A 14,215-nucleotide genomic window follows, 5' to 3' on the forward strand; every position below is an offset into this window, starting at 1 on the left:
TCTTCCATTGAAATGAATAGAAATGCAATCAATCTATCCCAGCCACAGTTAAATTATCGCTGCTAAAAAAATTCTATAGAACTTTGGGACCCAATTCCGACATAAATTCTTTTGTTCTGTGGAAATTCTATAGAAAATCACATCCAAAGTTCTATAGAACAAGTTGTTCTGTACAAATTCTATAGATTTTTTTTTTTTTTAGCAGGGATACCATTTTCTTTTCAGGGTGGCTAAAGAAAATATAGTACGATATAGAAACAAAACACAAAATAAACATATTTTGTCGCTTATTAATGCATTTAATGCCAGCGGGATTAATTTGGAGAGTAATACGGCTGAGAGTAAACTTCATAAACTCGTATTTTTCTGTTCATAGAAATTCTGAAAATGGGCTTTCATGTTTTTTGTCGAAATGATGAACTTCTCTGTTAGGCAATTTTGATCATTTTTATCTTTTTTTTTTTTTTGGATCGTCTCTCACGATCTCTCATTTGAAGTCTGTGAGGCAAACGTTTGCTTCGAATGTTTGCTGGATGTTTTTCGTCGGATCGCGTCCGTCTTGGAGGACCGGATTCGACATCGGCGCCGCGACATCATTTTAATGTTTGCCGTTTTCTGCGCAAAGATTATCCGAGCCCACCCGATAGTACAACAGAAACTGTTATAAATGCCCGTTATTATTATTATTATTATTTTTTTTAAATCTTCATGTGTGCGGTCTCTAATAGATAATTTTTTTTAGATAAAAAGATCAATATTTTATAACCGTTTTCGAAAAACCTGTGGGAGTTCAATAGGGGGAAAAAAAAAAAGTGAGTGGGGGTTTTGAACCGCAACGCTAATAGCAAAATGCTAAAGCAGCTGGAGGGGAATAAGAAGGCGGGGGGACGGACGGACGGACGGACGGGGGGGGGGGGGGGGGGGGGCGCTGGTTTAGGTTGCATATGCTCGCTTTTTTAAACCCAAATAACAACAACAACAACCCGCCACCCCCGGCCCCCAAACACACACGCACACACACACTCACTGTCAGATGAGTGTACAGTCATCCACTGACTAGACAGGAAGTAGGTCAGCTGTGTCTGACGGGGGGGTCGTGTCCATCTGCGCACAAAGATGCAAAGAAACCCGACCGGAGGCGCAAGCGGGTTTCGGTGTTGGCCGTCTCTGCGTTTTCAACCGCCCTCGACGCCGGTGATCGAATTTTTAGTGCGGCGCTCCTGCGGTTAGCTCGGTTGCCTCGCAATTCAGAGTTCCTGAATTCGAACCCGGCCTTTGCACGTCGCGTCCGCGTGTGCGCTTGTTGTTTGGGGTGTGTGTACAATCCTCGCGGACAAACGGTTTGACACATCTGCCTCGCAGTTCTTAGGTTGTAGGTTTGAATCTCAGATCTGGTCTTTTATGTGTGTGTTTTTTGGTGTGACAAACTCATTTTTCTCGCGGGCCGGTTTCCCTCAGAAGTCCCTCAGAACGACATCCATTTTCCTTGCCGCTTATCCTCACGAGGGTCGCAAGGAGTGCTGGAGCTTATCCCAGCAGTCAACAGGCAGGAGGCGGGGTACACCCTGAACTGGTCGCCAGCCAATCGCAGGGCACACCGAGACAAACAGCCGCACTCACAATCACACCTTGGGGCAATTTATTTATCCATCCATTTTCTTTACAACTTATCCTCACGAGGGTCGCAAGGAGTGCTGGAGCTTATCCCAGCAGTCAACGGGCAGGGAGCGGGGTACACCCTGAACTGGTCGCCAGCCAATCGCAGGCCACATGGAGACAAACAACCGCACTCACAATCACACCTTGGGGCAATTTAGGGTGTCCGATTAATGTTGCATGTGGGGATGTGGGAGGAAAACCGGAGCGCCCGGAGAAAAGCCACGTAGGCACGGGGAGAACGTGTAAACTCCACACAGGCAGGGCCGGGATCGAACCTGGGTCCTCAGAACTGTGAGGCCAATGCTTTACCAGCAGTGGAACAAAAATATTTAACCACCTCATCATATTTATATCATCAATTTATGAACTGGTTTTGGAATCAGAAACGAAGGGTAATGTGTTTTTCAACTATTCACATTTGGTAACACAAAAATTTATCATTTATGATCCATGACCATTTGAAATTTTAGTACAGATTTTTTTCACAAGAATCACGGAAATCGACACTCTGGATTTGGCTTCGCGGGGCCGCATGAAACCCCGCGGCGATCCAGATCTGCCCCCCGGGCCTCGAGTTTGAAACCCGCGACGCCAGACCTTCGTGAGCGCGGGCGTTTTCTGCGCGTGTGCGTTCGTTGTCGTTTGGCCGCGAGTTCAAATGCCTTCAGTCCAGGGTGGATCTCGACTCGACTCCCGCCAATGTTGGTCGCCGCATTTCGTCGTCTCCTCTCATCTCGCCGTGACAACCGTCACCCCCCCCCCCCCCCCACGGTTGTAACAGATGGCCGAGCGGCGGGCGACTTTGCACGCTCTCAGGTGTTGGGATGCGACCGGCGACTAAAGCGGTGCAAGGCGAACACCCGACAACCCCCCCCCCCCCTCTCCTCAATGCCCGCTGCACCGCCATTGAGGCCGCATTCCTCGGCCCCTTGCGCCGTGGACGCCATGGCAACGGGGCCACGGCGGTGCCCGGGGGGGGGCTTACACAAGGCTTATTCATGAATAGTGTAGATACTGTATGGAAGTCTGCCCCCCCCCCCTCCTCCTCACTCAGCCATCCCAATTGCCACTTGACCCATTTCCCCCCCCCTCCCACCCCGAGCCCCCACTTACCCCCCCCACCTTGGGATGCGAAACGCCGCCTAGAAGTTGGCAGAAGAAGTAGAGATGGCGGTTCCGCCGATTTCCCTTATTTTCAACCCTCCGTTTTTCTACCGCTCGTCCCGTTCCGGGGGAGCCGGAGGGCAGCCTGGCACGGGTGGCGGTGAACCGCAGGGCACAGATATAAGCCCTCCTACGTTTTTTAAACGGATCATTTCTTGCGTTTTTGTTAGTTTTCTAGGGTGCACGCTGACGATTATCACGAACATCTGGGAAGGAATCGTCGCGTTCTCGGAATTATTTTCACCACCCCTTGGCGTCGGCATCTCAAAAGTCGCCGCACGTCTCAATATTGCTTTTCCGTGGCTTATTTCTGTTGTGCAAAGTTGTCGTGAATGAGCGGAAAGGAACCATCAGGCGAGAGTCATTGCAGAAAATGTAATCGGCGCCGTCTGATACGTTTAAAGAAGGAATTCAAAATTTTCCTCTGTGCATTATTTCTAGTTTGATTTCTATTGTTCACATTGGCGGTTATCATGAATAATTTGCAAGAAGCAGTAATTATAAAAATCTCTTTGCGTGAAAAGCAATCCTGCCTGTCCAAGACATTGTCACTCAAAAAAACAAAAAACAAACCTGGATTATTTCTAGTCATTTTGTTTATTTCTATTGTGCGCGGTTGTTATGAGTGTCCTGTAGTGCAGTTATGATTGAGCCTTCCAAAGTCTGCCTGGCAACACCAACCGTGGAAAGTGACAGCGTGAAGAAGAAGGAAAAAAAATTGCTATAGAGATGTGTGTATTTGGGATTCGAACCTAGAACCTCAGACTGTGAGGCCGATGTTCTAATTGGGTGCCCTTAGAGAATGCAGTCACTCACATTTGAAAAATGTACGGGGGTGGCCCACCAGTCATGCCCGCAGATATAAAGTTGCGGGTTTGTGTTCTGCTTGTAATCGTGCTGCGTACCCCTTTAAGAGCGGAGGGGGGCGGTGTCAGGTAAACGAGGAAGCAGAAGGAGACTGAGCAGCAGCTCGTTGTTAAGAGACCGTGTGCTTCCGTCAGGCTGTGGTTCACTGCGCTGGATCGGTTTTCGAGTGGGCGACGAGTGCGCAAGTGCGCAGTTGCGCAGCTTCGAGGGAACATCGGTCAAGACCACACAAAATAAGCGACGTCTTTCATTATCTATGCATTTACGGGCGTGATTTTACAATCCGTTTTCATTTTCTTCAAGGAAATGTCAAATGCTCTGCCACGACCTGTTTAGACGGCGGAATGATAATATGAAACATAGAGTGAAATATAGCGGTTGTTAGATCAACGCTAGCTAACGTTTTCTTGATCCGAAACGATCAATCAGCGCTGATTATCGATGAACCACACCCGACTCGGCAGCAACAAATCATCCTGACCAGGAAGCGTCGCCACTTCCCCAAATTGGGTGATATAACCTTGAAATCTGATTTCTGAATCAAAAATGTCCCCTTTTGCTAATGTAAAACCGCTAAATGATTTACACCGACCGTATTTTTGTCACCCGGGTCCTCCGCGTTTGCCGCAAAATTGTTCGTGCGAGCAGAGCACATCAGCAGGGCTGCGCCCGTACGACGGCAAAATCATCGCGACGCGTACATTTGGAACCGAAATGGATTCGTCACCGGCGGGCCCGGAAGGGAAGCTGCGAATCGTCACGCCGCCTTTTCTTGTAAACGCGTGATTAAGTCTCGATGAATAATGCAGCGGCGAGGGGTGGGCGGGATGTGCTGGGAATTTCGACTCACTTTTGTGTTCTAAATGCAGACCCCCCCCCCAACCCCCCATCCTCACGAGGGTCTCTAATGTAATCCGCCCCACTCGTGTGAAATTCTCTTAGACGAGTCGATACGGTGGGGCGGGGACGTTAAAAACGCGCGTGATGAGCTTTGCGATCGTCGAGGTTTGACTTCTGTGACTTTTCGCTAAATCCCCTTTTGACAGAAGTCGGGCGCAATTATTGCAAAGCCATAAAGAGGACGTGCGATACATTTTATGATAATGCAGTATGGAAAGGGATTGTTCAGGAGCGCCGCAACTATTATGATGTCCCAACCCCTCAAGGCGGAAAATTGCCGTCTTGTCAACCTTTTTTTCCATAACTTGGCATTAATTTATTTGCCTTTTGAGCTAACCGGCTGGATTTTTCTGTGCAATCTTTTCTCGCACAAAAACATTCATTTTTCTCATATAAAAATAAATCTATGAAAAAAAGGCAGAAAAAGCCTGCGAGAACATCTGAAATTCACATGGAATAATCATCATTTAATGAGTTTGAATGTGATTGGGATGGCACAGTGACTGGGATAGGCTCCGGCACTTCCGTGACCCTCGTGAGGATAAGTGGCTAAGAAAATGGATGTGCAGTACTTCGGGGGGGAGGTGCTTGATGAAATATGTAAAGTAGCAATTGAATGATGTATTGAAAAATATAATCACATGTATTTTAATGATTGAAAATGAATGTAATCATGTTTAAAAATTTGCAAAATGAATACTGTATATCAAATGCAGGATGATTTTATGGTACAATTTGTGGCTACTTTCCGACTTGGCAATATTTTCTGCATTTCTGGAATAAATACGACTGTTTGTCTCGATGTGCCCTGCGATTGGCTGGCGACCGGTTCAGGGTGTACCCCGCCTCGTGCCCGTTGACAGCTGGGTTAGGCTCCGGCACCCCCGTGACCGTTGTGAGGATAAGCGGCTAAGAAAATTGGTGGATGGATGGAATTCTTGTGATGGTTTTTCGAAGTCGTCTGGTAAAGCGTCGGCCTCGCACTTCTGAGGACCCGGGTTCGATCCCGGGCCCACCTGTGTGAAGTTTGCATGTTCTCAAGGTGCCTACGTGGCTTTTCTCCGGGTGGACACTCCGATTTCCTCCCACATTCCCAAAAACATGCAGCATTAATTGGACACTCTAAATTGTCCCTAGGTGTGATTGTGGGTGCAACTGTTTGTCTCAATGTGCCCTGCGGTTGGCTGGCGACCGGTTCAGGGTGTACCCCGCCTCGTGCCCGTTGACAGCTGGGATAGGCTCCGGCACCCCCGTGACCGTTGTGAGGATAAGCGGCTAAGAAAATTGGTGGATGGATGGAATTCTTGTGATGGTTTTTCGAAGTCGTCTGGTAAAGCGTCGGCCTCGGAGTTGTGAGGACCCGAGTTCGATCCCGGCCCCGCCTGTGTGGAGTTTGCATGTTCTTCCCTGTGCTGCGTGGGTTTTCTCCGGGTGGGCACTCGGATTTCCTCCCACATCCCAAAAACATGCAACATTAATGGGACAATCTAAATTGCCCCTGGGTGTGATTGTGGGTGCGGCTGTTTGTCTCTACTGTATGTGCCCTGCGATTGGCTGGCGACCAGTTCAGGGTCTACCCCGCCTCCTGGCTGACGACAGCTGGGATAGGCTCTGGCTCTTCCGCGAGCCTCGTGAGGATAAGCGGCAAAGAAAATGGGTGGACGAAGTGACTTGAAAACCGTCTCCACAGTCGTTGCACTCGACGTCATCAGTTGGCGTCCGCTCGAGTGGATTTTGAAAGATTTCCAGTGCGATTTCCACTTTTGCTCCCCAGCGGTCTTCTTCTTCTCCTCATTTTGTCTCGGCGTGTTTGCGCAGGCCTCAGCAAAGCTGTCAAGCTGTCAGAGACCTTTCGTTTTTCTTTTTTTTTTTTCTTCTTCTTCTTCTTTGTCTCCGCTACCCGTCGTTTCGTCTCAAGTACATCCTGCCTCGGTCTCGCTGCGAACGCCCACGCGACGGCTCGGAACATTCAAACGAGAACACACACGCAAAAAAAAAAAAAAATGTCCGTCCAAGCCAAAACAAAACCTTTTTTTTTTTAAGCACGAAAATCCCACTTATATAGAAATCTCAAACGATGATGACTTTATCAAAACAAGGTTTTAGATTTTTGCCGTTTTGCCCAAATTATTCCTCCTTTTTTTTTTTTTTGTTTTCCACAAAAAATAAGATTATAGTGCTGCCGGGTGTTTACATTTTTATGTATGAAAACTGCTGTGTCAATCAAATATGATTTGATGAGCTCATGATTACCTAAATCAGTATTTGGTCAGCAAATCATCCCCCCCAAAAAAAATCTTTTTTTTTTTTTTTTTTTTTTAAACATATCTATTTTTCAAAATAACAACCCCGTTGTGCCGCATGGAACGAGTGCAGAAACAGAGTGCTTTTTTTTTCTTTTCTTTTTTTTTCTTCCGTTTTCATTTTTTCGCCGCTCCAGTTCTTACGTGTCCTCGGGCCTGCTGATAAAAAATATTCATCTTTCATGGAGCCCTCGCAGGAACGGCCTCCCGCTTTGGAATCCCCACTTCACCCGTTTTTTTTTTGGGTCATTCTGCGTTCCCCCGGCGTCACATGACCGGGGTCACGTGACCTCGGAGGCGGTCGGCGAGTCACAGTGCTGAGTCTCGCATTTGATTGGATGCAACGCAGAGTGAAACCACCTTAGCGTTAGCGGTTAGCATTCGTGCCTTCGTGATTCCCATCCATCCGTCTTGTCCGTTCTCTGACCTGCTTATCCTCACTAGGGTCACGGGAGTGCCAGAGCCTATCCCAGCTAAGTTCGGCCAGGAGGCGGGGTCGACCCTGAAATGGTTCCCAGCCAATCGCAGGGCGCACATCGACAACCATTCACACCTAGGGGCAATTTGGAGTCTCCAATGAATGTTGCGTGTTTTTGGGATGTGCCCGGTGAAAAGCCACGCAGGAGACCCTCATTTGGGGAAAATGAAAAGTTGCGTAAAACTCGATTGTTTTCAGTGGGGTGGCACGGTGGAGCAGCTGGAAACCGTTGGCCTCACAGTTCTGAGGTCCCGGGTTCGATCCCGGACCCGCCTGTGTGGAGTTTGCATGTCGTGCCTGCGTGGGTTTTCTCCGGGTGGGCGCTCCGGTTTTCCTCCCACATCCCAAAAACACGCAACATTAATTGGTCACTCTAAATTGCCCCTAGGTGTATAGGCTCCAGCACTCCCGCGACCCTTGTGAGGATAAGCGGCAAAGAGAATGTATGGATGGAGGGTTTTAGTGGTAAGTTTATGACCGGTCTAATTTTCAAGAGTAGGAAAGGATGGGAAACAGCCGTTGATATGAAAAAAAAAAAAAAAAAAAAAAAACAGTCTGGAATACATAAATCACCCCCCCAAAAATCATAATTTTGCAATTCAAACAACATATAGCATTTTTGAAAAATCACAATAAAATCTGTCAAGTTTTACATGAAATTTAAAAGTCAAACGCCCTCGACGATGAGCAATTTTATTTTCAGGATTATTTAAAAAAAAAAAAAAAAAAGGGGGGGGGGGGGTCCTGAGTTCCTTAAATGAGAGTTTAAAGCTTACGTTAGAGACTCAAACACCGCAGAAGGCCCCCCCGAACTGCCTTCTTTAGCTCTAAACAGGGCATATTTGTCCCGGGGAGGCATTAGGGAGAGGCCATTATGAATAACGGCTTTGAGAGTGCAGGCCCGGCAGTTGTTGCGAAGGCCGCCGGCCGCCGCCTTTCCTTCCTCACCGTAACCTTAATCCCTCCCTCGGCCTCGCCGACGCTTACCGAACTCCAGGCTTGAAGATTTCACCTGTTCCGAACCATTTGAATTCTATTTCGGGGTTAGGGTCTTTGAGACTTTTTTTTTTTTGTGTGTGTGTGTGTGTCCAGGTACTGCACTGTGGATGTAAAAGTGTACACACCCATGCAATCTCCCCAAACAAAAAAAGACCAACATAAATGATTTAACAGGCCTTTCCACCATTAATGTGACGTATAATATTTCAAACTCAAAAACTTTTCATCTTTTTGTGGATAAAAAGTCAAAATGATGTGGTTGCACAAGTGCGCACACCCTCTGCAAACAGAGCTGCGGCTGTGTTTAGAACGAACCAATCACATTCCATCCATTCATTCTCTTTGCCGCTTATCCCAACGAGGGAGTGCCGGAGCCTATCCCAGATGTCAATGGGCGGGAGGCGGGGTACACCCTGAACTAGTTTCCAGCCAATCGCACGGCAGATCGAGACAAACAGCCGCACTCACAATCAATTTGGCTTGGAAGCACATACCTCAGGTCAAAAGTTAAATAAATTGACATCATTCGCAAAGTATACGGTACATATATGAAACCGCAGCGCCTTTGGGACGTTCCTCCGCACTCTCTCAAACAATCCTGCGGCGACGGACGAGCGCTATTTATTTTTCGGAGAGCGATTTTTCCTTTTAAGCGCACTTTAACTTGACAGCGCGGGTGAATGAGGGCCTTAGATGGACTTGAGAAGGAAGCAGGGGCCGAATACCGGCTATTGTCGGAATGCCGTAGCAACGTGCGGCAGATTGGAAGGGGGAGGTGTGTGTGTGTGTGTGGTGTGTCGGGGAGGGGGGGGGGGGGTCAATGGGTTTGTTATTCTGTTGAGGTCAGTCTTGGCAACTCGTCGGTTGTGTGTTCAAGCCCTGGAAACTTGTTATCTTTATTAAAATTGCGCACTGGTTCCACATGACTGCGAACGGCAGTAACTCCAACGTGCGAACGGCGAGCTACCGGCGACTCGCCGTCGTTGTAAAAACGCCACCTGCCGAGCGTCTAGCTCGGCGCGTCGGCGTGCAAGAGCGACGATAATTGACTTGCCACTGGGTGGGGGGGCACTTTAGTTTTACATTCCAGCTGGGAGATTAGTCATATAAAATGTAATAATAGTCCATAATGATTGACGATTGTGACCTTACAAAACGGGAATTTGGACGCCTCACCTTTGACCTGAATTACCACCAATCGCCTCTTTTCTACCTCCTTGTTGGCGAGAAATGACAAAAATATGGATACACGCGAGCATGAGTTTCTCTGTTCCCACGTGTTGGCTCTGCACGTTGCGTTTACCGTATTTTCCGCACTATAAGGCGCACCTTCAATGATTTAAAAGTTGTTTTCCATATATAATGCGCACGGCATTATAAGGCGCATAGAATAGACGCTACAGTAGAGACTGGGGTTACGTTACGGATCCATTAGATGGAGCTGCGCTAAAGGCTCGAGGTCGATCCATGTGTAAGGCGCAGCGGATTATAAGGCGCGCTATCTGCTTTTGAGAAAATTAAAGGCTTTTAGGTGCGCCTTATAGTGCGGAAAATACGGTACTGTACCGGAATTTGCCACCAATCTCCTGTTTTCCATTAGTACCAACTCAGATTTTTTGTTATTTCTTTTTTTTAATCAAGAAATGACAAAATTATTAGTCCACCCTGTTCCCACGTCTTAGCTCTGGGCAGCTCTTATCTTTCCCCAAATCACCCCTTTACACAGAGAGTTTAACGCTAGCGCCGCCACGCTAACGCTAGAGCTGTGCTAACGCTAGACTGTGCTAACGCTAGCGACGCAAGGCCGGTTAAATAATGTAACTTACTGGTAAAAATCACTGAGACACAGCAGCGACACGCCAACGCGGCGCTAACAGGGCCGGACCGGTAAAAGTCAATTCCTCGGCATATATATACCACCAGCATGTAAAAATAGAATTACATTACATTGAAACACGAGATAGTTACAAACAAAGATGGTACAGAGAGTTTAACACTAGCGCTAACACTACCGCTGCGCTAATGCTAGTGCCACGCTAGCGCTGAGCTAACTGTATTAATGCTATTATTGCATAACTTCCTCAACGACAACAAAATCTAGCAAATGGGCAACTTTTTCAATCTCTACGGCATTCAGGAGTACATGTTATTGTTTTATATTTATGTTTTATGAGCATTGAGATTATGAGCTGTCGGGAAAATTGTCACGCGGAATAGCGACCTGATGTTGTCGTCTTTCTTCTCAGGACCCCGCCGGCATCTTTGAGCTGGTGGAGCTGGTGGGAAATGGCACCTACGGGCAAGTGTACAAGGTAAGAGCGCGTCCTCCACGGGTGTCGACATGAGCCGACTGAAAGGGGAAGTCTTCGCGGGCGCGATACAGGAAGCGGGTCCGCTCAGCTGTTCCTCTTTGTCGCAACAACGCGGCGGCTTGTTTACCGGCTGACGTTCGGCACCTACGCGTTACCCACAATGCCCGTGGCAACGGCTTGTTAGCTAGCGCGTGTCACCGGCTGTCTTGTGCTGTACGAGGACCACTCCGGGGAAGTTCGTACTGGAGCCGGAATGAGTAAATACTCACAACACTGTGAACTGGAAAGTATTTAACGCCAGTAACGGAAATACATACTGGTGTACTCAGACTTACAAGTGACTCGAGTTTTTCGAGATCCGAGCCTGCCGGTCAGACGTTTTTTTTTTTTTTTTTTTGATTTGAGCGCTAAACGGTAGCAAAAAATTGAACAATTCTTCCAAAATAAGACGCTTCAAGTTCTTTATTCCCACCCGCAGTCAAAGTTTCCCGGAAAACTAAAATAATAAATAAGAGAATTGCACATTGCGTGTATATAAATAATGAAACACCGCTAGCTTAAAACTAATGCGCGACACAAAATACCATAGACGAGCGAACAAAACTAGCGTTGACGTCGCAGTCGTGATAAACCTCTAGACCACAGGTGTCAAACTCAAGGCCCGGGGGCCAGATCTGGCCCGCCACATGATTTTATGTGGTCCGCCCAGCCAAATCGATCGTGTCGATTTCAAGTATTCGTGTAAAAATGTGTGCAAAAATTTAAAATTGTCATGCGTCAGAAATGATGCAGGCATTTTTGTGTTACCACACATGAATAGTTGAAAAACACACTGCCCTTGATTTCTGATTCCAAAAGTAGATCATAAATTGATGATGTTAAATACGATGGGACAATTAAATATTTGTATCGTTTCATAGTCTTAACGGCCCTATGAGGGGAAACCGGAACCACAATGTGGCCCGTGAGAAAAATGAGTTTGACACCCTTGCTTTGAACAATTTATATTCGAAAATGAGCGGTAGCAACACATGTAGACAGACAACGTAACAAAGGCATGTATTCTTTATCCTCTGCGAAAAACAACTACTGTTACTGCAGCTGAATTGCGCTGTCTTGTTCTCCGTTTGATCAAATCTATGTATGGTATGTCAGTGTATATCACGCCCCCTGGTGGCCACACACCAGAATGAGCAGCATGATCCCTGTTCAATTGTCATAATGCTCAAAAATGTCACATTTCTTTTTTTTTTTTAATCTTCATTCTGGTCGTACCGTGTGCCTTTTAATTTCAATGTGACCCTAATACACATTCATAATAACATTCATTCATAATTTGAAAAACAAAGCACCCCCCCCCCCCGACACACACAAACGGATAATCCTAAAAATATGTCACCTTTCCACTACTTCCAACGCATGCTTGTTCATTACGACTAAATTCTTGCACAAAAAGTCTCAGCTGCTCGTTACGCAGGACACAAAAATTTAAAATAAAATCACCGGAAATGGAGTAAAAAAAAAAAAAAAAAAAAAAAATCAGTTTATTTTCAAAATGCTGACAAAGATCCGCCGCCGCCCCCGTAAACGCGGCGAGGATCATCATCCTGCGAGCGGCTCGATTTGAGTGTGAGAAGATAAATTGACCTTCAGTCCGGTGGCGCCGCGCAACCATTTTTAGACGCTTTGTGTGCGAGGGAAAAGAATAAACGGGACTTAATTAACTCCGCGGAGAGGAAGCCAACGGCCCGGTTGATGGAAAAGTCTTTTGATTGGCTGCAAACGAATATGCTTTCAAAAATGATCTGCTCGATGTTTTCATGTTTGCAGCCCATTATTGATATTAAACCATCAAATTCGTTTTGAAAATGGTTGAATTGAGCTTGAGTTCTTTTGTGGCTCGCTGATAATTTGGGTTGGAAGCAATTGAAGCAAAATGAAAACAAAACCCCCAAAAAAGTCCCATAATACAATTTTCTTTCCGAGAAAGTATCCGATTTTTTTTTTACAGAATATATATATATATATATATATATATATATATATTTTTTTTTTTAAGTCTTGTAAATTACAATTTTCTTATATTTCTTGTATTTTATTCTCATGAATTTATTCTTGGAAATATATGTATATTTTTTAACAAATTCTTGGGTGAAAAAAAAATCTACTTTGATATTTATATTTTCCTCCTTTCTCAAATCCAACATTGTCGTAGCATCGTATTTGTACCCAAGAACTATGTTATTAAATCGTTTTTTTGCAACATATTTTTCATCCATATTGTTCAAAAAATCTTTTTCTTGCAGAAGTATTTTCGTTTTCTAAAACCCGACCTGAGTCCCATTTCACATTGGGGAAAAAAATAAAACAAATCTCATAACATTTCAAACTTTGTTCCCCCAATTTTTTTCTCATAACATAATTTTTTTATTGGCATAACATACTTTTTACTACTTACTGAATTACATATTTGTAACTCTTTTTAATGGAATCGATACATTTTCTGTACCGTCGGAACCTTTGGGGGGAACAAAAAAAAAAATCACAGATTTTTTACTTTAAAAAAAGTTTATTGGAAATTTTTTTCATTGCGTCTATATTTTTTGTCATAAAATTAAAACTTCTTTCCTATATGATGTGATAATCTCAAAGCATTTTTTTTATTTATTTTATTGACTCCCCCAATGTAAAATTTTGTAAATTTTCTGCAAAAAAAAAAAAAAAAGATTTTATAAAAGAAAAAACATCTTTGCTCATTAAATTAGGATTGAAATTATTATTTTTTTAAGACGTTGCATTTCTTGTAACATTCCAATTTTAAGCAAAATGTATTTTTTTTCCTGTCATAAGATTCCGGCAGCCTTATTGAGAAGGCCAGCCGTAGATGTGCAAGCGCACTTGCGGTGACGTCATTTGACGGAGTATGGAAGTAAACATGTGCCACCGGGATTTGAATTTGAAATGTAAAGTCATCGCAATTTCAATCGTTGTATTTCAAGTGTAATTTTTCAACGTTAACAATTCAACCGGCTACAATTCGCTGTCTAAAATTCACCGTCCGTGCCACCGGGGGGGGGGTTACTTCAGGTCAGCCAATCGCAGTTGAGCTTTCTTAGTCACGTGACGTCACATACTAAGAAAGCGCAACTCGATTGGCTGGCTGTTCGGTTCTGACCTGAAGTAACCCTGCCTGCTGGCACAGACGGTTGAATTCTAGACAGCGAATTGTGGCAACTATTGAAAATACGATCACTTTATATTTCCAAAAAAATGTCCCACGTGCTCCTTTCCATCTCGGCGGCTCGCTGCGCAAACGTGTGATCTGCGACCGTTGGAGCTTTTTTCCCTCATCCCGTCTCTTCCCATTCATCCCGCTATCAATACGTAATCCGTTTTTTTTGTTACATTTTTCACCATTTTGGGTGCTTTGAAAGCTTCTCTCGGGAGCAGCCTGCGAGGGCGACAACGTGCGTATCCACGTACGGCATCCATGCCATAAACGGACGGACGGACGGACGGATGGATGGATGGAT

General features: G+C 45.5%; 1 protein-coding gene across 12 annotated transcripts in view; it reads left to right on the forward strand.

Annotated features, from left to right (window-relative positions):
* tnika (TRAF2 and NCK interacting kinase a) overlaps positions 1-14,215 on the forward strand; it is a 68,462-nt gene that overhangs the window by 620 nt on the left and 53,627 nt on the right. For all 12 annotated transcript variants that reach the window (XM_061842822.1, XM_061842823.1, XM_061842824.1 and 9 more), the window contains exon 3: positions 10,617-10,682. In XM_061842822.1, the coding sequence (XP_061698806.1) occupies positions 10,617-10,682 (66 nt within the window). The remainder of the gene's footprint in view (positions 1-10,616; positions 10,683-14,215) is intronic.

The sequence above is a fragment of the Syngnathoides biaculeatus genome, chromosome 15 (genome assembly GCF_019802595.1).
Source record: "Syngnathoides biaculeatus isolate LvHL_M chromosome 15, ASM1980259v1, whole genome shotgun sequence".
NCBI classification, from domain to species: domain Eukaryota; kingdom Metazoa; phylum Chordata; class Actinopteri; order Syngnathiformes; family Syngnathidae; genus Syngnathoides; species Syngnathoides biaculeatus.